This window comes from Streptopelia decaocto (genome assembly GCF_964273445.1).
Source record: "Streptopelia decaocto genome assembly, chromosome: 7".
Taxonomy (NCBI): Eukaryota; Metazoa; Chordata; class Aves; order Columbiformes; family Columbidae; genus Streptopelia; species Streptopelia decaocto.
In genome coordinates this window covers 67128691-67150068 of record NC_138661.1, presented here as the reverse complement: position 1 = coordinate 67150068, position 21378 = coordinate 67128691, and the positions used below count along the sequence as shown (strand labels likewise).

At 66.4% G+C, this 21378-nt stretch overlaps 5 protein-coding genes across 7 annotated transcripts; 4 read left to right on the top strand and 1 right to left on the bottom strand.

Annotated features, from left to right (window-relative positions):
- Positions 1-293: 293 nt before the first annotated feature.
- Positions 294-6345, top strand: OSBP (oxysterol binding protein; the record flags this gene model as incomplete). Its single annotated transcript, XM_082057866.1, has 14 exons — positions 294-598; positions 1330-1538; positions 2564-2811; positions 2900-3098; positions 3352-3454; positions 3561-3615; positions 3719-3850; positions 3925-4170; positions 4252-4372; positions 4456-4559; positions 4673-4768; positions 4854-5035; positions 5194-5414; positions 5490-6345. The coding sequence occupies 14 exons, from the start codon at positions 294-296 to the stop codon at positions 5630-5632; spliced, it is 2364 nt and encodes a 787-aa protein (XP_081913992.1). The 3' UTR covers positions 5633-6345.
- Positions 6346-7484: 1139 nt separating this feature from the next.
- Positions 7485-11479, bottom strand: CABP4 (calcium binding protein 4). 3 transcript variants are annotated; one of them, XM_082058092.1, is made up of 7 exons: positions 11330-11479; positions 10619-10739; positions 9795-9825; positions 8990-9133; positions 8792-8901; positions 7908-8055; positions 7485-7802 (listed from the first exon to the last, which is right to left on the bottom strand). In XM_082058092.1, the coding sequence occupies exons 1-7, from the start codon at positions 11473-11475 to the stop codon at positions 7774-7776; spliced, it is 729 nt and encodes a 242-aa protein (XP_081914218.1). In that variant the 5' UTR covers positions 11476-11479; the 3' UTR covers positions 7485-7773. The 3 variants fall into 3 exon arrangements, with proteins under 3 accessions (XP_081914218.1, XP_081914220.1, XP_081914219.1); XM_082058094.1 differs by having other exon boundaries at positions 10619-10757; positions 11330-11457; XM_082058093.1 differs by lacking the exon at positions 11330-11479 and having other exon boundaries at positions 10619-11162.
- A 564-nt stretch (positions 11480-12043) lies between these two features.
- Positions 12044-14322, top strand: GPR152 (G protein-coupled receptor 152). The gene is made up of 2 exons (XM_082057443.1): positions 12044-12081; positions 12467-14322. Exon 2 carries the CDS (start codon positions 12478-12480, stop codon positions 13684-13686), a length of 1209 nt encoding a protein of 402 aa, XP_081913569.1. The 5' UTR covers positions 12044-12081; positions 12467-12477; the 3' UTR covers positions 13687-14322.
- Positions 14323-14365: 43 nt separating this feature from the next.
- CORO1B (coronin 1B) lies at positions 14366-18970 on the top strand. The gene is made up of 11 exons (XM_082057442.1): positions 14366-14431; positions 15355-15557; positions 15636-15758; positions 15835-15964; positions 16045-16226; positions 16419-16538; positions 16627-16731; positions 16810-16955; positions 17042-17099; positions 17587-17880; positions 18256-18970. The coding sequence occupies exons 2-11, from the start codon at positions 15357-15359 to the stop codon at positions 18379-18381; spliced, it is 1485 nt and encodes a 494-aa protein (XP_081913568.1). The 5' UTR covers positions 14366-14431; positions 15355-15356; the 3' UTR covers positions 18382-18970.
- A 62-nt stretch (positions 18971-19032) lies between these two features.
- On the top strand, positions 19033-21309 carry PTPRCAP (protein tyrosine phosphatase receptor type C associated protein). Its single transcript, XM_082058656.1, has 2 exons — positions 19033-19474; positions 20435-21309. Exons 1-2 carry the CDS (start codon positions 19265-19267, stop codon positions 20993-20995), a joined length of 771 nt encoding a protein of 256 aa, XP_081914782.1. The 5' UTR covers positions 19033-19264; the 3' UTR covers positions 20996-21309.
- Positions 21310-21378: the final 69 nt, after the last annotated feature.

The following is a 21378-nucleotide window of genomic DNA, read 5'->3' as shown; positions in this document are numbered from 1 at the left end:
CCCAGCCGAGCGGCGTCCTCGCGTCAGTGACGCGCGGCGCCGCGCTCCTCAGCTCATTGGCGCGCCGAGGAGACAGACAAGCCAAATGACCAGTGAGAATGCGGGGGCGGGGCGCGGCCGCGCCGCCTTCAGCGCAGGCGTGACAGCATCCAATAGAAACTCAAGCACCGCCCCGCGCCGGCGACTCCACCAATCCTCCCGTCGGGGCGGGGCGAGCGGCGGCCGCCTCCGCCAATGGGGCGCGGCCGGGGGGGCGGGGCGGTGACGCCGGCGGGGCGGTGGCGGCGGCGGTGATGGCGGAGCTGCGCGCGGCGGCCGCGGGCCCCGGCCCGGCGGTGGCGGCGGCGGCCACGGCGCTGCCCGGGCCCATGGCGCTGCCCGCGGCCCCGGGGGCGGCCCCCGCTCTGCCCTCCCCGGCGGCGGGCGGCGGGGCGGGCCCGGGGGCGGTGGCAGCGGCGGGGGGCGGCGGCGGTTCCGGGGCGGGCGGTACCGGGTCCGGTTCGGCGCGCGAGGGCTGGCTCTTCAAATGGACCAACTACATCAAGGGCTACCAGCGCCGCTGGTTCGTGCTCAGCAACGGCCTCCTCAGCTACTACCGGTACGGAACCGGGGGAACCCGCCCCGACACCGGGACCCGGCCCCGCCGCCCCCCCGGGGCTCCCCCGTGACCTTGGGCCCGGCCGGTGTGTCCGCCGGTGCCGGTGGGCGGGCAGGGCCGGTCCCTCCGTGCCCGGGCGGAGCGGGCGGTCCCGGGGCTGTTCCCCGCATCCCCTGCCCGCCGGGACACCGGGGGTGGGAACCAGGCGGGGGGGGCAGCAGCGTTACCGGCCCCCCCGCCCCGTGTCACCGCTCGGTCCCCGCGGGGACACCCGAGCCCGGTCGCTCTGGGCTCCTCCGTTATTTATGAGGGAACCGGAGCCCTGAAGCAGCTGCCGGCTCCGGTTACAGGCCCGCGGGCGGGGGGGACACCGGGCCGGGCTGGGGGGTCCCGGGCGGCTCTTTCGCATCCGTCCCAGCGGCCGCGGTGACGTGGAAGGGTGTGCCGGGCCGGCACGGCCCCGCGGCGCCCGGACTGCGCCCTCCGCCGGGGGACGGGACGGGGACGGAGGCACCGGGGGGAGCGCGGGGGGTCAGGGTTGTGCCCCCTCTCCGTGTTCTCCCCCCAAAGCGGCGCCGGAACCTTGGCCACGTTCCGGCCGTGAAACCCCACGCCTTGGCACACCCGCCGCTGCTCTATTAATAGCCCCAGGATGGGGTGGGGAGCGCCAGGGCCCCCCCAGGGGTTTGGTTCCCCCCTTTCGTCCCTCACCGTCCCCCCGTTGCGCGCAGCTCCAAGGCGGAGATGCGGCACACCTGCCGCGGCACCATCAACCTGGCCACGGCCAACATCACGGTGGAGGATTCCTGCAACTTCATCATCTCCAACGGGGGGGCCCAGACCTACCACCTGAAGGCCAGCTCGGAGGTGGAGCGGCAGCGCTGGGTCACCGCCCTGGAGCTGGCCAAGGCCAAAGCCGTCAAGATGCTGGAGGAGTCAGGTACAGCCACCACCCCGGGGTGTCCCCTGCTCCCCCGAAGCCGGGCAGTGTGTCAGACCTTGCGGCACAATCATTTTGGGTGGAAAAGCCCCTCGAGATCAGAGTCCAACCGTTCCCCCACCCCTGGCACTGCCCCGTGTCCTGAGAACCTCATGTCCGTCTGTCCAACCCTCCAGGGATGGTGACTCCAGCACTGCCCTGGGCAGCCTGTTCCAATGCCCCACAGCCCTTTGGGGAAGAAATTGTTCCCCAGATCCAACCTCAACCTCCCCTGGCGCAACTTGAGGCCATTTCCTCTCATCTCTTGTTCCTGGGGAGCAGAGCCCGACCCCCCCGGCTCCAAAATCCTTTCAGATAGTTGTAGAGAGAGACATCCCGGTGGGTCCCTCTCCTTGAACACGGGGGCTGTTTTCTGCTTCCAGACATGTCCCCATGTCCCCTCTCTGTTCCCAAACCTCCTCCAAACCTGTTGTCCCCCGTTGCCCCTCCCGCACGGTTTGTCAGGGCTCTCCTGCCCGCCGGTGCGGAGCCGCCTTCCCCCTGCCCGGCTCTGGCCGCGGCAGCCCTGGCACATGTTTGCTCGCTGGCGCAATCACTGCTGTGCCAGGACATCGACCATCTGCTCCGAGCTGGCACTCCCTGCTCTGGCATCGCCGTTCAGGACGCTGTGACAGTCACCGGGAGCACCCACGTGTGGCTCCCAGCCCTCGGTGGGGGAATTTGGGGGCTTCTTCTTCCCAGTGTGCAGCTTCTCCTTCTTCCCCCTTTGTTGGGAAAAGAGTACCGTAGAATTATAGAAGTGTTTTGGTTGGAAAAGACCCTCGAGACCATCGAGTCCAACCGTTCCCCCACCCCTGGTACTGCCCCATGTCCTGAGAACCTCATGTCCATCTGTCCAGCCCTCCAGGGATGGTGACTCCAGCACTGCCCTGGGCAGCCTGTTCCAATGCCCCACAGCCCTTTGGGCAAGAAATTGTTCCCGATATACCCCATGCAGCCTCGCTAACATCCCTTCCCGCTGGCAGATGACTCCGGTGACGAGTCGGTGTCACAGACGGACAAGACGGAGCTGCAGAACACGTTACGCACCCTGTCCAGCAAAGTGGAGGATCTGAGCACCTGCAACGACCTGATCGCCAAGCACGGCACGGCCCTGCAGCGCTCGCTCAGCGAGCTGGAGACCCTGCGCCTCCCGGCCGAGAGCACCGAGAAGATCAAACAGGTCAACGAACGAGCCACCCTCTTCCGCATCACCTCCAACGCCATGATCAACGTGAGTCCCGCGCCCCACGGGGGCCCTGGGGGGGGGTTTCACCCCTAAAACGTGGACCAGACGGTGACGCGGCTCCGTTTCCCCGCAGGCTTGTCGGGATTTTTTGCTGCTGGCCCAGACGCACAGCAAGAAGTGGCAAAAATCGCTCCAGCACGAACGGGATCAGCGGATCTGGCTGGAGGAGACGCTGGAGCAACTTGCCAAGCAGCACAACCACCTGGAGAGGGCTTTCCGCGGCGCCACCGTCCTGCCCGCCACCGCGCCCGGCACCGCCGGCTCTGCCAAAGGTACCGGCTGCTCCCCATCCTGCTCCTGAGCGCAGCTTAGCTGCTGTCACATCGCTGTCCCCAAGCAACAGGGCTGTCCGGTCCCTCCCGCATGGCTTATGGCACCTACAGCTGCAAAACCTCATTTACTTTGCTCTCGCTCCTCCTTAAACATTCTTTGTCCCTTCTCAGTGTCCCCTCAGCTGGCGGGAGGTGACAGGGGACCCTCTGGGGGGAATTTTGAGCTCACCTGCCCCTGTCCCCCCCTCCCCAGATCCGTGCTGCGCCGCAAAAGGAGACCTGAGCGACGAGGACGATGACAACGAGTTCTTTGATGCCCCAGAGATCATCCCCATGCCGGAGAGCATGGGCCACAAGTAAGTGGTGGTTTGTGGGGCTGCACCCCAAGGACTGATTCTGTACCCCCCCCCGGGGCTGATTCTGCCCCCCCAGGACTGATTCTGCCCCTCTCACCCCCCCCAGACGCACCGGCAGCAACATCAGCGGCACCAGCAGCGACATCAGCCTGGATGAGCAGGTGGGACCGGGGGTGCTGTGAGCAGAGCTGGTCGCAGAGGAACGGGGGGAGCCCCAGTTCCCGTGGGGGGGTCACAACAGCCTTTGTTCCACCCCGTCCCCAGTACAAGCACCAGGTAGAAGACACTAAGAAGGAGAAGAGAACCCGCATCCCCTACAAACCCAACTACAGCCTCAACCTCTGGAGCATCATGAAAAACTGCATCGGGAAGGAGTTGTCCAAAATCCCGATGCCGGTGAGCGGAGCGGGGGCTCTTGGTGGGGCACGGGGCACACAGAGACCCCCCATTAACCTCTTTGTCCCCTCCAGGTGAACTTCAACGAGCCCCTGTCCATGCTGCAGCGTCTGACCGAGGACCTGGAGTACCACGAGCTGCTGGACCGAGCGGCCAAATGCGAGAGCTCTCTGGAGCAGCTGTGTTACGTGGCGGCTTTCACCGTTTCCTCCTATTCCACCACGGTTTTCCGCACCAGCAAACCCTTCAACCCCCTTCTGGGGGAAACTTTTGAGCTGGATCGGCTGGAGGAGAACGGTTATCGCTCCCTGTGCGAGCAGGTACCCCCAAACATGCTTCTCCCACCCCCTCCGCTGCCATGGGGGTGGCCAGCGCTGATTTTTGTCCCCTTGTCCCCCCAGGTGAGCCACCACCCTCCAGCCGCCGCTCATCACGCCGACTCCAAAAACGGTTGGACGCTTCGTCAGGAAATTAAAATCACCAGCAAATTTCGGGGCAAATATCTCTCCATCATGCCTCTGGGTGAGCGGGGAGACACTCAGGAGGGGGAAATGTCAGGGTTTGGGGACTGAAGGGACTGTCCCTAACTCAACGTCCCTCCTCAGGTACCATCCACTGCGTCTTCCACTCTTCGGGCAACCACTACACGTGGAAAAAAGTCACCACCACCGTGCACAACATCATCGTGGGGAAGCTCTGGATAGACCAGGTGGGGTAAAAATGCGGCGATGAGGCTTCCCGGGAACCCCTTTGTGCTGGTTCTGTGCCTCAGTTTCCCCCTGTGCCTCAGTTTCCTCTCTCTGAGCGTCTCCTCTTCCACAGTCGGGGGAAATCGAGATCGTCAACCACAAGACGGGTGACAAGTGCAACCTCAAGTTTGTCCCTTACAGCTACTTCTCACGGGATGTGGCGAGGAAGGTAGGGACGGGGGGACAACGTGGGACGCGCCGGGGTGCTGCTGGCTCCTGGGTGTCCCCATTCAGGCTGTCCCCTGTCCCCGCAGGTCACCGGGGAGGTGACAGACCCCGCGGGGAAGGTACATTTTGTCCTCATGGGTACGTGGGACGAGAAGATGGAGTGTTACAAGGTACCGATGGGCGCTGGGGACAGCGCAGTGGAGGGACGGCAGAGACCCCACGACGCCGAGGACACCCGGGTGCTGCTGTGGAAGAGAAACCCCCTCCCGTGAGTGCTGGGGACACAACGCAAAGTGTCCCCAAAGCTGCGGCGGCGGGCTGGTTTGGATGGTTTGGGTGTAAATACTGCTGCTGGACGCGCTGAGATTTGTTTGGGAGTGAGACTTGTCCCCGAGGCTGAGTTTTGTCACCGTCCCTGCCCCATAGGAAGTACGCGGAGAACATGTACTATTTTTCGGAGCTGGCGCTGACGCTGAACGCCCCCGAGAGCGGGACGGCCCCCACCGACAGCCGCCGCCGCCCCGACCAGCGCCTGATGGAGAACGGCCGCTGGGACGAGGCCAACGCCGAGAAGCAGCGGCTGGAGGAGAAACAGCGGCTCTCCCGCAAAAAGCGCGAGGCCGAAGCCGCCCGCGCCACCGAGGACGGTAAAAAAGGGCTTCCCCCCCTCCCCAAGCTCCCTGTGTGCCCCCCCGGCGCTCACCCCAATTTGTGCCCCCCAGGGACACCCTACGACCCCTACAAGCCGCTGTGGTTCGAGCGCAGGAAGGACCCGGTGACGCAGGAGCTGGCGCACATCTACAAGGGGGGGTACTGGGAGAGCAAGGACAAGCAGGACTGGAGCTTGTGTCCGGACATTTTTTGAGCTGGGGGGGGGGGACACACAAAAAAGCCAGGCGGATGCTGGGGGGGGGCGCTCATTGCGGCCCCCCCACTCTGTCCGTCTGTCCGTGGCCGCGAGCGCCTGCCGGGGTTGCCTTAGCCCATCCAAACTGACCTTGATGCCGTGGTGGAACAGCCCCCCTGCTCCCCGGCCTGATTTTTAAGGGGGGGGGGGGGGTGTCTCTCTCCCTGAGCAGCCCCCGAGGATGGGGGGCACGGCCCCCCTGGGCGGTGGGTGCAGCGGGGTGAGCCCGAGGCTGGCCTTGGTCTCTGCCCCCCCCTTTTCTTTTCATGTCCCCTTTGCCCCCCTCCCCCAGGCTTTGGGGTGCTGGGGGGGGGGGGTCAGACTCCGCCCCACAGTCTGTTCTATAGGTGTATATTATATATATGTAGAGAGCAACCAGGGTCCCCTTTTCCTGCAGCACTCCGGGGAGGGGGTACCCGGCCCCCCACACACACTTTGGGGGTGTCCCCCCCCCCAGGTGCCTTCCCCAGAGGTTGTGTAGGGCAGGGGGAGGTCCTGGGTTTTTTTGGGGGGGTCTCTCCCATCCATCTCCGGGGAGCAGCGGGCCCCTGCACCCCAAACACTACAGGGGCTGGGAGGGGGGGAAGGCTGGGCGGGGTGACTCTGCACCCCCAAACTTGAAAAGTGGGGGGGGATATGATGCCTTTTTTTTTGGTTTTTTTTTTGTTTTTTTCTTTCTTTTTATTTGGTTTTTTCCACCTCCCTCCAGGAAAACAACTAAATTAAAATCTGTGAATGCCCCAGCCTGGCTGTGCCTGTTCTGTTGGGGGGGTGGGTGCTGATTGGGGGGGGTGGAGGTGGGCCATGTTACCAGGACACAGGGGGGAGCTGAGGGCCCCCCCTGCACCCCCAAAAAAGTGGGGGGAGCAGCACCCAAACAGGGACTTGAACCATGGACCCTCAGATTAAAAGTCTGATGCTCTGCTGGCTGAGCTACTCAGGCAGCTCTGGGGGTGTCTGGGGGGGCACATACTCCCCAGCCTTCATCCTCCTTCCTTCTCATAGATGTGCTGCCATCATGGGCCCCCCCAAAATGTGTCCCCCAATGCTATTGTGGGGGCCCAGCGTCCTTGTCCCCCCCATCGCTGCAAGTCCCCAGGTGCCACCTTGCCCCCCACCCTGGGGACATGGCTCCACCCCCAAGCACCCCCTGTCCATCCCCCCCAAGTGCCACCCTGCCCTGGGGGCTCCCTGGCGCTGTTGCCACTTCCCCCCCAAAAAAGGGAACCGTGGGGGTCAAACCCATGGCGGGACACTTGTCCACAGGGTGACCCCACAGCCCCTGGGGTGTTTGTCCCCCAGTCCCCCCGTGCTGACCCAGGGGGGTCTGTCCTGGCGGTCCCTGTGTGTGTCCCCCCCTCCCCAGCAAAGGCTGGTGGACTCGAACCCCCAACATTTGCCCCCCCCATTAAGAACCCAACACACTTTCCCTTGGGACCCCAAAGTGGCAGGGATTTTGGGGGGTGTCTCCAGTATCTCCCCAGGTCCCCTGCTGGATTGGGGGGCTGAGGGAGCCCCCCCTGGCCGGCTCCATGGTGTAGGGGTGATCACGTCTGCTTTACACGCAGAAGGTCCTGGGTTCAAGCCCCAGTGGAGCCAAAACTCCCTGCTTGAATGTGGCTTTTTGGGGGTGCCCAGGGACCCCCTTTTGTGGGCATCCCCAGTTGGGACCTCCCCTGTGTCCCCCCCGTGCTCAGCCCTGGGCAGAGGTGACTCGGGGTGTCAGGGCTGGGAACGGTGCCACCCCACGTCCCACCCCGTGTCCCCCCCCCAACAACCAACAGACACCTCCGGCTCTGATCAAGGGGGTTTATTGGCTCCCCCAGCGCCCCCCCGGCGCTGCCGCCACCCCCGGGGGCTGTTGGGGTGGGGGGGTCTCGTGTCTGCCCAGCTCCCAGACACGGGCACAGCTCTGGCTGTTCACTCTGAACCCTAATGGTGGCAGAGAGGTTGGGCTGGTTGTGTGAGCAGGGAGCGCCTGACAAAGATGGGGTGTGTGGAGGGGTTCCCTCCTGCTGACAAGGATGAGGTGGTGGGGGGGTCCCCTCCTCCTGACAAGGACGGGGTGGGGGGTCCCCTCCTCCTGCCCCAAAGCTTCGTTACCGGGATGACAGCATCATAACGAACTCTGCGGGAGGAGGGATGGGGGTGTGAGGGGACCCAGTACTGAGTCCCCCTCACGGCCCCTATGGGAGGGCAGGGGGGGCTGCAGGGAACTGTGGGGGCCCCTCACCATCGAAGTCCACGTGCCCGTCCCCGTTGAGGTCCACGTCCTGCAGGATCTCGTCCACCTCCTGCGCCTTGAGCTGCTCCCCCAGCAGCGCCGCCACGGCCGCCCGCATCTCGGCCCCGCTGATCTCCCCGTCCCCGTTCATGTCGAACTGCGGCGGTCATGGGCGGGGGGTCACCCTCCCCTCCCGCCACGGCCACCCCGTGGTCCTCTTGTGGCCACCAGCCCCTCCACAACCATGGTCACCCCCATGGTGACTGTTCCCCCCGGTCACTGTCATCCTCTGGTCTTCCTGTGGTCATCATCCCCTCCATGCCTGTGGTCACCCCCGTTGTCATTGTTTCCCTGTGGTCACAGTCACCCCCTGATCTCCTTGTGGTCACCATCTCCACACCTGTGGTCAGCCCCACGGTCACCATCATCCCATGGTCTTCCCATGGTCACTGTCCCCTCTATGCCTGTGGTCAGCCCCATGGTCTTCCCATAGTCACTGTCACCTCCATGCCTGTGGTCACCACCATGGTCACCATTTCCCTGTGGTCACTGTCACCCCATGGTCTTCTCATGGTCACCGCCATAGTCATTGTTCTACCATGGTCTTCCCATGGTCACTGTCCCCTCTATGCCCACGGTCACCTTCACGGTCACCACGTCTCCGTGAACATGGCCACCCCATGGTCTTCCCGTGGTTATTGTCCCGTCCATGTTTGTGGTCACCCCCTTGATCACCATTGCCCTGTGGTCACTGTCCCCCCCATAGCTGTGGTCACCCCCATGGTCATTGTCCCCACCATGGTCTCTCCAGGGCCGCCGTCCCCTCCACCCCCGTGGTCCCCTCGTGCCCACGGTCCCTCCCGTGGCCGCGGTCCCCGCGGCGGTGGCCGTACCTCCCGGAAGGCGATCTTGAGCTCCCTCACGCCCACCATGTGAGCCGTCTCCTCCCGCAGCTTCGGCCCCATCATCTGCACAAAGTCCTCGAAGTCCACACGGCCACCCACTGCGCACAGGACAGGGACACCCTCAGCACCCCACACCCCGTCCCCTGTCCCCCCGGTCCCCTCCCTGTCCCCATGGCAGCCACTCACTCCTCATCTTGATGTGCTGGGAGATCTCGATGAGCTCCATCTCGGTGGGCATGTAGCCCAGGGTGCGCATGCAGGCGCCCAGGTCCTTGTAGCTGATGTACCCGTCCTGGTCCGTGTCAAACTCCTTGAAGGCGTCCAGCAGCTCTGGGGACACGCGGGGACACCGTCAGGTGTGGGGGTCACCCCGGCACCGCATCAGCCCAGGGCAGGTTCCTCCCTGGATGTCCCACCATGAGAGGGGTCCCCGTGGTACTGTGCCACATGGCACTGTCCCCATGGCATGTGTCCCCACAGCATTGCACCCCATGGCAGATCCCTCCATGGCACCTGTCCCCATGGCACCATGTCCCACAGCAGATCCCTCCATGACAATATATCCCCATGGCACTGTCCTCATGTCACATCCCTTCATGGCACATGTCCCCACGGCCCTTTCCCCATGTCACTTTCCCCCCTGGCATGTGTCCCCACAACACTGCACTGCATGGTAGATCTGTCCAACAACGTGTCCCCTTGGCATTGCCACTATGTCACATCCCTCCGTGGCACGTGCCCCCATGGCACTGTCTTCATGTCACATCCCTCCATGACAATATGTCCCCATGGCACTGTCCCCATGTCACTTCCCTTCCTGGCATGTGTCCCCATGGCACTGCACCCCATGGCACTGCACCCCATGACACTGCACCCCATGGTGGATCTGTCCAACAACATATGTCCCCATGGCACTGTCCCCATGTCAGCTCCCCCCATGCCCCCAGCCCACGCCAGCCCCCCATGTCCCACTGTCCCCTCCCCTGCTCACCATCCAGCTCCTCTGGTGACAGCTCCCGCTCCTGGGACAGACACACACGGGGTGGGGACAGAATCAGACCCAACTCAACCCCAACCCCCCACAACCCGCAGTGTCACCTTCGTTAAGCGGGGGCCAAAATTAACTCCGGCGGGAGGGATTAGAGGGATTGGAGGCAAAGCCCTTCGCTGCCCCCTGCGCACCCCTGTCCCCTGTGTCCCCTCTGCCACCACACCCAGAGCTGCCCAGGACCCCCAGGGTTTGCCCAGCACCCATGGGTGCTGCCCAGGGTGCCCCATGGGGAGGCACCATGTGTCCCCCTGCGGAGGACAGCCAGCGTGTCCCCATGGGTGTCCCCTCCATCCCCAGGGCCCTGGGGGGTCCCCAGCACCATCCCCAATGCCCTGTGTCCCCTCCACCCCCAGACTCCCGGACCATCCCCAACTTTGTCGCCGTGTTCCCTCCATCTGTAGGGTTCCGGACTGTACCCATCCCTAGTGGCCCCATGTCCCCTCCATCCCCAGGATCCCAGAGCACCCCCAACGTTGTCCCCATGTCCCCTCCATCCCCAGGATCCCAGAGCACCCCCAATTTTGTCCTCAAGTTCCCTCCATCCCAAGGATCCCAGAGCGTCCCTGTCCGCATCCCCGGTGCCCCCATGTCCCCTCCATCCCCAGGGTTGTAGAGCACCCCTGACTTTGTCCCCATGTCCCCTCCATCTGCTGGGTCCTGGACTGTCCCCGTCCCCAACCCCAGAACCCCCATGTCCCCTCCATTCCCCGACCATCCCCAACCATGTCCCCCCATACCCAGTGTCCCCACCCAGCTGTCCCCACCTTGCCAAAGACGGTGTTGAGGAAGGGCGAGTAGGTCTTGGTGGCAGCGGCGTGGGGGTCCCCTTGTCCCTTCTTGCCGCTCTTCTGGCCGCCGTGCCGGGACTCGGAGCCGGGGCTCTTGCTGCCAGCCGGGGGGGGGCTGCCGGTTTCGGAGGGTTTGGGGGTTTTCTCACCCCCCTCCCCCCCACCTTTCCCCTTGCTGGGGGTCTCCGTGTCCTTGGGGGTCCCCTTGTCCCCGCGGGAGCGTGGCATGGGTGGGCAGGGAGCGGGACCCCGCGGCGGCCGAGCCCGAAGGAGGTGACAGGGAAATCCTCTTACCCCCCGGCCCCCCCGCGGGCTCCCGGGCAAAGCCAATTAGTGCTGATTAGTGGCAGGAAATGGCCACCGGCCACCAGCCACTGTCACCCCCCATGGCCACTGTCACCCTCCGTGGCCTCACGCCCGGGTAGAGCCACCGGCCACTGGCCACCAGCCACCGGATGGGTCCCCAGGGAGTGTCCCGGGGCCACCCGCTGTGTCCCTGCACTGGCACTGGCCCATGTCCCCAGCACTGCCACCCCACAGCCACCAGCATGTCCCCAGCACGAAACCATGTCCCCAGTACTGACTCCATGGCCACCACAGGTGTCCCCAGCACCAAACCATGTCCCCAACACTCACCCCGTGGCCACCAGTGTGTTCCCAGCACCAACCCATGTCCCCAACACTCACCCCGTGGCCACCAGCGTGTTCCCAGCACCAGCCCATGTCCCCAGTGCTCTCACCCCATGGCCACCACCTGTGTCCCCAGCCCAGACCCCCATCCCCAGCCTGGGGACCTGTCCCCCCCGCGGGGACGTGACAGACGTGGGTGCCATGGCAGGTGCAGGGCCCCCCCGTGGCCCCCGTGTCCCCACGATACCATCGCCAGACGCAACAGCTGCGGGCGGGTGACAGCAGGAAGTCAGTGCATGGCGGGAGATGCCATCGTGGGGACACTCTGGCCCCTGCTCACACTCGCTGTCCGAGCACCAATGTCCCCATGTCCCCACCCAGGGGGGTCCCTGCTGCCCTGGGACCCCCAACCCAATGCCCCGGGGCAGGGTCAGAAATGGGTGAGGTGGGGGGCTGCTCCATGGCTGCCCCCCTGCCCCGTGTCACCGTCCCTGGGCAGTGACAGTGGGGCCCCTTCCGCTCTGCGCTGCCCAGCAATGGGAAGTGGCCCCCCTGCACCCGCCCTGTACCAGGGGGGGAAACTGAGACACAGCTGGGGCCACCCCAAGGTGCTGCCCCAGAGCTCCCCACAGGGACAGAGTCAGTGCTGGGGGGTGAGAGATTTGGGGTTCACTACCAGGGGAAGGGGGGTGAGATAGTGGGTGGAGCTTCAAACCCGCAGCACCTCCCCCCTCCTCCCACATATAGGGCACCCCACAGCCAGGTCCCCCCCGCCCGCCGCCTCCAACCGAGCGCTCCCCACCATTCAAGTAGGTCCTACTTTATTTACCCCCCGGGGCAGGACTGGTGGGGTGTCCCTAGGGGCATGATGGACACAGTGGGGACAGGGTGACACAGCCAGTCGAGGACAGGGATACCATAGTGGGGGGAACCCCAAAAGTGAGGGCAGGGCAGGAGAAAGCCAGGTCAGGAGGATCAGGGTGGTCACCACATGAATGGGGTGGCTTGGAAGGGGGTGGCATGGGAGGGGGTGACATGGGACAGGGTGACATGGAAGGGGGTGGCATGGGAGGGGGTGACACGGGAGGGGGTGACGTGAGACGGGGTGACATGGGAGGGGGTGACACGGGAGGGGGTGACACGGGGAGGGTAACACTCTTTCCCGCAGCCCTGAACTGCCCGTGCTGCCCGCAGGAGCCGGGGTGATGGAGCTGCCGAATGTCACCCTGTCCCCCTTGCCGTCCCCACCGCCCCCTGGTCCCCTGCCGTGGGACGGGCAGCTGCTGGTGGTCTGCGCGGTGCTGGGGCTGCCGGCCAACGCCTTCACCCTCTGGCTGACGGGCTGGCGGCTGCGCTGCCGGGGCTTGGCCACCTTCATCTTCAGCCTGGCCGCCTCCGACTTCCTCTTCCTCACCAACTCGATCCTGCAGATCTGGTCGGTGGCCCAGGGTGACCGGTGGACATTGGGGACACCTCTGTGCCGCCTCCACCAGTTTCTTTATGCTTTGGGCTACTACAGCGGGCTCTTCTTGCTGGCGGCCATCAGCGTGGACCGGTGCTTACTGGTGGCCGCCCCGCTCTGGTACCGGTGCCGGCGGCCAGCGCGGTTACCGGTGCTGCTGTGCGTGGGTGCGTGGGTGGCGGCGGCGGTGTGCGGCGTGCCGGACACGGCCATGTCGTCGGCTGTGGAGCTGTGGCCCGGCGGGGCCGTTTGCCGCAGCGAGAGGGGGAGCTGGGAGGAGCCCCTGCGGTGGCTGGAGGTGATGGTGGAGGGGCTGGTGCCGTTCGGCGTGGTGGTGGCGTGTCACGGGATCGCCTTGGTGGTGGCACGGTGGCAGCGCGGCCGCCCGCTGACCCGTTTCCAGCGGATCGTGGCAGCCACACTGAGCGCCTACGTGCTGCTGCATCTGCCCTTCCAGGTCACCCAGCTGCTGCAGCTGGTGGCCCCCGACCACTTCGGTCACCTCCTGTACCTGCTGGGACTGGCCATCAACCTCAGCAGCTGCGTCAACCCCTGGCTCTACCTGCTGCTGGGAACCCGCGCCAGCCACCACCTGGCCCACATGCCGCGGGCTGTCCTTGCCTGCGTGTCACCTGCTGCTGTCACCCCCGGGTCACCTGCCTCTGTCACCGCTGAGACATCCGCTGCCATCACCCCTGTGTCACTTGCCACCCTGACCCCTGTGCCACCCGCTGCCATCACCTCTGTGCCACCCACCACTGTCACCCCTGTGCCACCTGCTGCCATCACCTCTGTGCCACCCACCACTGTCACCCCTGTGCCACCTGCTGCCATCACCTCTGTGCCACCCACCACTGTCACCCCTGTGCCACCTGCTGCCATCACCTCTGTGCCACCCACCACGCTCACCCGCCCACCAGCACCCGTAGGGTCCCCACCAACATCTCCATGAGCTGTCCCTCCTGTCCCCACCCAGCCCGGCTGTGGGGTGGCATGGGGCCATGTTCCCCATGTCCCCGCTGTGCCCCCAGCTGGGGACATCCCCACCGTGGCCCCATGTGTGGGCTGAGCCCTTCATCCACGCACGCAGATGGGGCCTCGGTGGGGCACAGCCACCTGTGGGGACATGGGGGACCTGTGGCACTGTTCCTCACGGGGGACCTGTGCCCGGACACCACGTGGGGGGCTGGCCCTGCCCCAGGGGGTGACTGTGCCCCAGGGGGCGGCTCTGCCCATGGGGACTGTGTCCCACAGGGTGACCCTGCCCACGGGGTGACCGTGTTCCACGGGGACCGTGTCCCACAGGGTGACCCTGTCCCACGTGGTGACATTATCCCACGGGGTGACCGTGTCCCAGGGGACCGTGCCCACGGGGCGACCGTGTCCCACGTGGTGACATTATCCCACAGGGTGACTCTGTCCCACGTGGTGACATTATCCCACGGGGTGACCGTGTCCCACGGGGTGACCCCGCTGTCCCCAGTGCCGCGCCGGGTCCCGCTGTCCCCACGATCGCGGATCCCCACGGTTCCCCCCGCCCCCCGTACCGGCTCCCCCCTCGCCCCCCCCTCCCGGTGCCGGTGCGCACGCGCGGGGCGGGGCGGGGCTCCGGTCACTTCCTGCCCCCGCCCCCTCCCGCCGCACCGGCCCCGCGCGCCGCCGCCCGCTCCCACCGGCCCGGCCCCGCCCGCCCGCCGGTGAGTGCGGGGACGGGCCCGCTGTCCCACCGCGGGGATGGGGCGACCCCGGGGCCCGGCCTGGGGGGACCCACCCGGCCCCATCCCCATCATCGTCCCCAGCCCTGACCCCCGGGGTCCCCCCCATCCGCGTCCCCTGGGCGTCATCCCTCCCTGTCCCCACCCCTGTCCCCTTACCCAGTGAGCCCGTCCGTGTCTCTGTCCTTTCTGTCCCCATCCCTGTCCCTTTACCCAGTGGGGCCATCCCTGTCCCGTCCTTGTACCCACCCCTGTCCCCCTGGTCCCCTAACCTGATGGAGCCGTTCCTGTTCCTCCTTTCTGTCCCCATCCCTGTCCCCTTATCCACTGGGACCATCCCTGTCCCCATCGCTGTCCCCTTACCCAGCAGGGCCATCCTTGTCCCCATCCCTGTCCCCTTACCCAGCAGGACTATCCCTGTCCCCATCTCTGTCCCTTCACCCAGTGGGACCATCCCTGTCCCCATCCCCATCCCTGTCCCCTTACCCGGCAGGACCATCCCTGTCCCCATCCCTGTCTTTGTCCCCTGACCCACCAGCGCTGTCCCCGTCCTCCTTTCTAATCCCCATCCCTCAACCCATGGCGACACCCTTGTCCTTGTCCCCATCTCTGGAGGGGCCACCCCTGTCCCCATCCGGGGAGGGATGTCCCTTGTCCCCCCCACACTGGGGCGGGGCAGGGCGGGGTTTGTTTGCCCGGCAGGCACAGGGCACCCCGACTTCCCGCTCCCGGGAGGGGCCGAGCCGCCCTTTACCCAGGGCGGGGGACAGGGACAACCCCCCCTGACATCCCATGACCCCTAGCGGGGGACACCCCCACTCCTTAGGGCTGGCGACCCAAGTGCCACCTCCCCTGTCCCTGGCCGGGCTCCCCCGGCGCTGACCCCGCAGGGGGGTGCCCCCCAGCCATGTCGTTTCGGAAGGTGGTGCGGCAGAGCAAGTTCCGTCACGTTTTCGGGCAGCCGGTGAAGACGGAGCAGTGCTACGATGACATCCGCGTGTCCCGTGTCACCTGGGACAGCACCTTCTGCGCCGTCAACCCCTCCTTCGTCGCCATCATCGTGGAGGCCAGCGGCGGCGGCGCCTTCCTCGTCCTCCCCCTGCACAAGGTGACACCGGGGGGGTGCCGACTTGGGGACCTTTCTGGTGGGTGACCCCCCGCCTCAACTTTGTCCCTTTGTCCCCAGACCGGGCGCATCGACAAGTCGTACCCCACGGTGTGCGGGCACACGGGTCCCGTCCTTGACATCGACTGGTGTCCCCACAACGACTATGTCATCGCCAGCGGCTCGGAGGACTGCACTGTCATGGTGAGGGGACGGCGGGGGTTTGGGGGCGTTGGCAGGTGTCCCTCCACTGTCCCTACTGTCCCCTGTGTCCTGGCAGGTGTGGCAGATCCCCGAGAACGGGCTGAGCCAGCCGCTGACGGAGCCGGTGGTGGTGCTGGAGGGACACTCGAAGCGCGTGGGCATTGTCACCTGGCACCCCACCGCCCGCAACGTCCTGCTCAGCGCAGGTATGGGGGGGACTGCGGGACCGGGGGGTGTTCTGTAGGGGGTATGTGGCCGAGGTGACCCTTCCCGTGTTGTCACCCAGGCTGTGACAACGTGGTGCTGATCTGGAATGTGGGGACGGCGGAGGAGCTGTACCGGCTGGAGGGGCTGCACCCCGACCTCATCTACAGCGTCAGCTGGAGCCGCGACGGCTCCCGCTTCTGCACCGCCTGCAAGGACAAGAGCGTCCGCGTCATCGACCCCCGCCGTGGCACCGTGGTGGCCGTGAGTCCCCGGGGGACCTGTCACCGTGCCTGTGTCCCCAAGGCGCCATCCTGCCCTGGTCCTCAGGGGGAGAACCGCCCCCAGCCCTGCTCTTGTCCCCTGGTGCTCCCCGCTGTCCCTTGGGTGGCCTTGTCCCCTGCTCCTCCCTGGGGTGCCAGGATGGTGTCACCGACCCCTGTGTCCCCTCCCCAGGAGAAGGAACGGGCGCACGAGGGGGCACGGCCCATGCGCGCCATCTTCTTGGCCGACGGCAAGATCTTCACCACCGGCTTCAGCCGCATGAGCGAGCGGCAGCTGGCGTTGTGGGACACGGTGAGGAGCGCCCCGCAGGGTCCGTGGGACAATGTCGGGGGGGTCCCATGGGGTCGTTGTCCCTCGGCGCTGACACCCTGCCCCACAGGAGAACCTGGAGGAGCCCATGGGGCTGCAGGAGCTGGACTCCAGCAATGGGGCTCTGCTGCCCTTCTACGACCCCGACACCAACGTTGTCTACGTTTGCGGCAAGGTACGGCCTCACAGTGACCCCCCCATCACCTGTGTCCGCCCCCCCAGCCTGTGAACCCCCCCAATGCCGTGTCCCCAGGGTGACTCGAGCATCCGGTACTTTGAGATCACGGAGGAGCCCCCCTACATCCACTTTCTCAACACCTTCACCAGCAAGGAGCCCCAGCGGGGCATGGGCTGGATGCCCAAGCGCGGGCTGGACGTCAGCAAGTGCGAGATCGCCAGGTGGGCGTGGGGACATGGCGGGGGACAAGCGGGGTGCCCCCATTCCCGCTGACCCCCCATGACCCCCTTTGTGCGCCCCCTGGCAGGTTCTACAAGCTGCACGAGCGCAAGTGTGAGCCCATCATCATGACGGTGCCAAGGAAGGTCAGTGGGGACTGGGGGGTGTGGGGTGGGGGGGACAGGGACACCCCCCACTCCTTGGGACATGAGAGTTGGGTGGGGGTCCCTGGGCAGGGGGAGGGGGCTGAGGGGGTGTCCCCAACCAGGCTGGTTGAGGGTTGAGTAGGGTCCCTGGGTAGGATGTGGGGGTCTCTGGGTGGAGGTTCCTAATCAGGTTGGGTGGGGGGGTCCTCAAGTGCATTCATAGGGGTCCCTGGGTGGGACATGGGGGCTGAGTGGGGGTCTCTGGGTGCTGGGTGCCTGGTCCTAATCAGGCTAGGTAGGGGGTCGTCCCCAAGGGTCCTGATAAGGGTTCCAGAGCAAGACAGGGAGCTGGGTGGGGCTCCCTGTTGGGGGAGCTGTGTGGGGGTCCCTGGATGGGATATGGGGGCTGGGTGGGGGTCCCTGTGAGGATCCCCAGGTGGGTCCCACCAGCCCCTCTGACATTCTTTTTTGGGGGGGGGGGGTGCAGTCGGACCTTTTCCAGGATGACCTGTACCCCGACACAGCGGGCCCCGAGGCGGCGATGGAGGCGGAGGAGTGGGTGGCGGGACGGACGGCGGGGCCGGTGCTGGTGTCCCTGCGCCAGGCCTATGTCCCCAGCAAGCAGAGGGACCTCAAGGTGAACCGCCGCTCGCTGCTGCACGACAGCGGCCCCCCCGCCGCTGCCAGCCCCGCCGCACCGCCCGCCGCGCCCCCCGCCGCGCCCGCGCCCACCCGCCTCAGCGCCCCCGCGGCCCTGGGCACCGGCCCCTCTGCGCCCACGGTATGTGCGGGGTGGGCTCTCAGTGGGTGGTTTCTCTGGGTGGGGTCTTTAGATGGGTAAGGTCTGTGGGTGGGTGGGGTCTCAGTGGGTGGGGTCTATAGGGTGGGGCAATGGGTGGGCTCCTTGGAGTGGGTGGGGCCAAGCTGGGGAAGGTGGGCGGGGCAATTGGTAATGGGTGTGGCTAAGGCAGGGTGGTGGGCGGGGTCTCTGTGGGTGGGGCAGTGGGTGAGTCTAAGCAGGGGTGGGGTCTGTGATGTGGGTGGGGTCAGGCTGGAACGGTGGGTGTGGTCAGTGTGGGTGTGGTCAGTGTGGGCGGGGCCAGCCTGGGGTGACGGGTGGGTGGTGGCGGTGGGGGTGGCTAACGCGGGTGCGCAGGGGGGCGGGCGGCTGGCAGAGGTGCTGCAGGAGGTGGCGGCTCTGCGGGCGCTGGTGGCGGAGCAGGGACAGCGCATCACCCGCCTGGAGGAGCAGCTCAGCCGCCTCGAGAACGGCCATGTCTAGGGACCCCCCCGGGGACTGCTGACCCCCAGCAGGGACCACTGACCCCACCCAGGGACCACTGACCCCCATCCCCAGGGACGCCCCCACCTGCCAGGGACCACGCCTGCACCCCAGGGTCCCCTGAGCCTTCCCCTTCCTCCCTGGGGTCTGTCCCCCAACAACTGGGGTCTGTCCCCCCCCACCCCACTGCCGGGTCCTTCTCCCGTCGGAGGGCTGGCCGCCCCCTCTGGCAGCTCCCCCCCTCACCCCCATTGCCTTACTGGGTGCTGCCCCCCCAAAATCATGGACCATTATCTCCCCCCCCAAAATCATGGACCATTCTCCCCCCAGCTCCTCGCCATGTCCTCAGGCTGGGGGCTGCTCCTGGGATCAAACACCACCCCCTGCACCCTGTCCTCCCCGCCCGGGTGGGGTTGGGTCTTCGCCCCCTTCCTGTGGGACTGGGCATGATCTGCTCCCCCCCCATCCCCAAACTGTGGAATATTGTCCCCCCTATATTTTGGGGGCTTCTTCCCTCTCCCTCTCTCCCCTCCCACCTTACAGTGCAGGGTCAAAAACTATATTTTCACTCCAAATAAAGGACTTTATAAGAAAAGTGCTGTGTGAGGCCAGGGGCTGGGGCAGAGATGCTGGGGGGGGAGGCTCTGTGTGGGGTTGCTGTTGGTTTGGGGGGGCGCATTGTGGGGCCAGGGAGCTCTGCCGGCTGCGGGGGGGACAGGAAGGCGCAGCGGTCACGGGTACCAGCTCACCCGCCTCGCGCAGGAAACGGGGGGACGCAGCACAAACAGATTGTCTGCAAGGGGATGCCCCCCCTAAACAGCTCACTGGGGGGGCTCAGTGCTCCCAGGATGGGGGGGGGTGCTCCAGTGACCCCAGGGCTGTGATGGGGAGCAGGGGACAGCTGGGGGTGGTCACAGCGGGTCCCCACAGCTGGGAGTCCCCCTGGGTTTTCTGGGTTTGTCTCGGTAGGCGGGGGGTGCAGCACCTCGCCTCCCCCCGCACTGATACATCCGCTGCGCGGGGGCAGGAAGCGTCGCAGGGGCCCCCCCAGCACCCGCCGCACCAGCACCCGCTTCGGCAGCACCCGCTGATGGTGAGCACCCCAAAACTGGGCAGGGTGGGGCAGGGGGAGTCTGAGACCTGGGTGGGGGGCCACCCTCTAAAATGAGAGCGAGCTGGGGGGGGGCAGGCCCTTCTCCAGCCTCAGTTTCCTTGCTGAATCTTCGGGGGGGTGGCTGTGCTTCATTCAAATTGGCCTCCCCGCATCTCCTGGTTGAGGGGCTGAGGTGGCGGGGAGGGGGGTCCCTGGGGTAGATCCCCCTCCCACAGCGGGGCTGGGGTGGGGGGCAGCAGGGCCTGGAGGTGCTGGAGCTGGGGGGCAGGTTTTGGGGGGGGGGGTTGGAGGGACAAGGGCAGCACAGTGATGCATGTGGGGGGTGAGGGACAAGTTTTTGGCGGTGGGGGGACAAGGGCAGTCCAGCGAGGCCAGGGGGGCATGTGAGGGGGGTGAGGGCAATGTGATGTGTCTGGGGGGCAGGTTTGCGGGTGGTGGGTCCAAGTTGGAGACTGTGGGTGGAGGGCTTGGTGGGGAGAGATTTTGGGTGGGATAAGGGCACCATGGTGGGTCTGGGGGGGGTACTGGGGGGAAGGTTTGGTGCTAGGGGTTCAGGTTGGAGACTGTGGGTGCAGGGCTTGGTAGGGGGGGATTTTGGGAGGGGGGAGGGCAGCGTGGTGGGGCTGGGGGGAGCCTGGAGCCATGGGGGGTGCTATGGGGCTGCAGCTCTGTGGGAAGGGAGCAGGAAGAGAGCTGCTATGGGGCAGCCCCACAGGCAGCGCGGGGGCGGCAGCACCCGGCTCCTCTCCCCCAGCCCCCACAGGTGCTGCAGCACCCGCCGCCGGGGCGGGGACGCGGGTGACACAGCCCAGGGCCCCACGTGCCCTTCGCCCCCGGGCCATACCCCACCTTCCGGGACGAGGTGGCGGCCCCGGGAGCGGGAAGGCGCCGGGCGGGGTGCCAGGGATGGGGTGCTGACCCCGCTGCCCTCGCCCGCAGGCTGCGGCGGCGCTGGCACCGGCGCTGCTGGCGGTGGCCGGGCTGGTGGCGGCGGGGGAACCGGCGGGGACGCGCAACGACCGGGCGGTGGGGGCCCTGCTGGGGGTCCTGCTGTGCCTGGTGGTGGGTTTGGCGCTGGCCTGGCACCATCTCTGCCGGCTCTCGGCCGGACGGTACCACCCCCGGCCCCTGGGCCGCCGGGCGCTGGCAGTGCTGCGGGGACGGTGGCACCGGCTGCGGGGACAAGGTGACACCACGGAGGAGGCTGGGGACGGGGAGGTGGCGGCGGTGGCCACAAGGGAGGAGGAGGAAGAGCTGATGCCCTGGAGCCAGGAGCAGCGGCCGCGGGAGGAAGAGGAGAAGCAGGAGGAGGATGAGGATGAGCAGGAGGAAGAGGAGGAGGAGGATGAAGAGGCTGAAGCCGCCCCTGAGGTCGGGGGGAGCCCCCCGAGTGGGGGGCAGGTGGCGGGGGGCAGCGCCGAGGCTCTGCTCAGTGACCTCCACGCCTTCTCGGGGACGGCAGCTTGGGGGGACACGCGGCCCCATGTCACCGCCCTGTGACATCACTGGCTTGTGACATCACTGCCCTGTGACATCACTGGCTTGTGACATCACCACCCTGTGACATCACTGCCTTGTGACATCACTGCCCTGTGACACCCCTCCCTGCCCGCCTCCTGATTGGCTGCACAAGCCTGGAGACTGACCAATTAAAAAAAAAGCTCTGCCCATTTGTGGCTGGCAGTTTTAGGGGGTGAAGGGGGCGTGGCTTGGGGGAAAGTGGGTGGGGCCAAAGAAAATGGGTGGGTCAAATGGAAAGAGGTGGAGCATGGGGAAGGGGAGGAGCCTGGGGAAGGGGTGGGGCACAGTGCAAGGGGGTGGAGCCTGACCCCCCCACACCCCGGGTGGGGCAGCCAGTCTCCGCCCCCACGCCCCCCCGGGAC

Bases quoted from the DNA above. Each gene is read 5' to 3' on its own strand.
- CABP4 (XM_082058092.1), bottom strand. From the start codon at position 11,475: ATGGCACCCACGTCTGTCACGTCCCCGCGGGGGGGACAGGTCCCCAGG. The intron at 10,740-11,329 runs GTGAGTGTTGGG...CCCGGCTGGCAG, and splicing joins AACACGCTGGTGGCCACGGG to CAAGAGCCCCGGCTCCGAGT. The intron at 8,056-8,791 runs GTACGGCCACCG...TGACCGCCGCAG, and splicing joins TCAAGATCGCCTTCCGGGAG to TTCGACATGAACGGGGACGG.
- PTPRCAP (XM_082058656.1), top strand. From the start codon at position 19,265: ATGGGGAGCAGGGGACAGCTGGGGGTGGTCACAGCGGGTCCCCACAGC. The intron at 19,475-20,434 runs GTGAGCACCCCA...CCTCGCCCGCAG, and splicing joins TTCGGCAGCACCCGCTGATG to GCTGCGGCGGCGCTGGCACC.
- GPR152 (XM_082057443.1), top strand. From the start codon at position 12,478: ATGGAGCTGCCGAATGTCACCCTGTCCCCCTTGCCGTCCCCACCGCCC.
- CORO1B (XM_082057442.1), top strand. From the start codon at position 15,357: ATGTCGTTTCGGAAGGTGGTGCGGCAGAGCAAGTTCCGTCACGTTTTC. The intron at 15,965-16,044 runs GTATGGGGGGGA...GTTGTCACCCAG, and splicing joins CAACGTCCTGCTCAGCGCAG to GCTGTGACAACGTGGTGCTG. The intron at 16,732-16,809 runs GTACGGCCTCAC...CCGTGTCCCCAG, and splicing joins TTGTCTACGTTTGCGGCAAG to GGTGACTCGAGCATCCGGTA.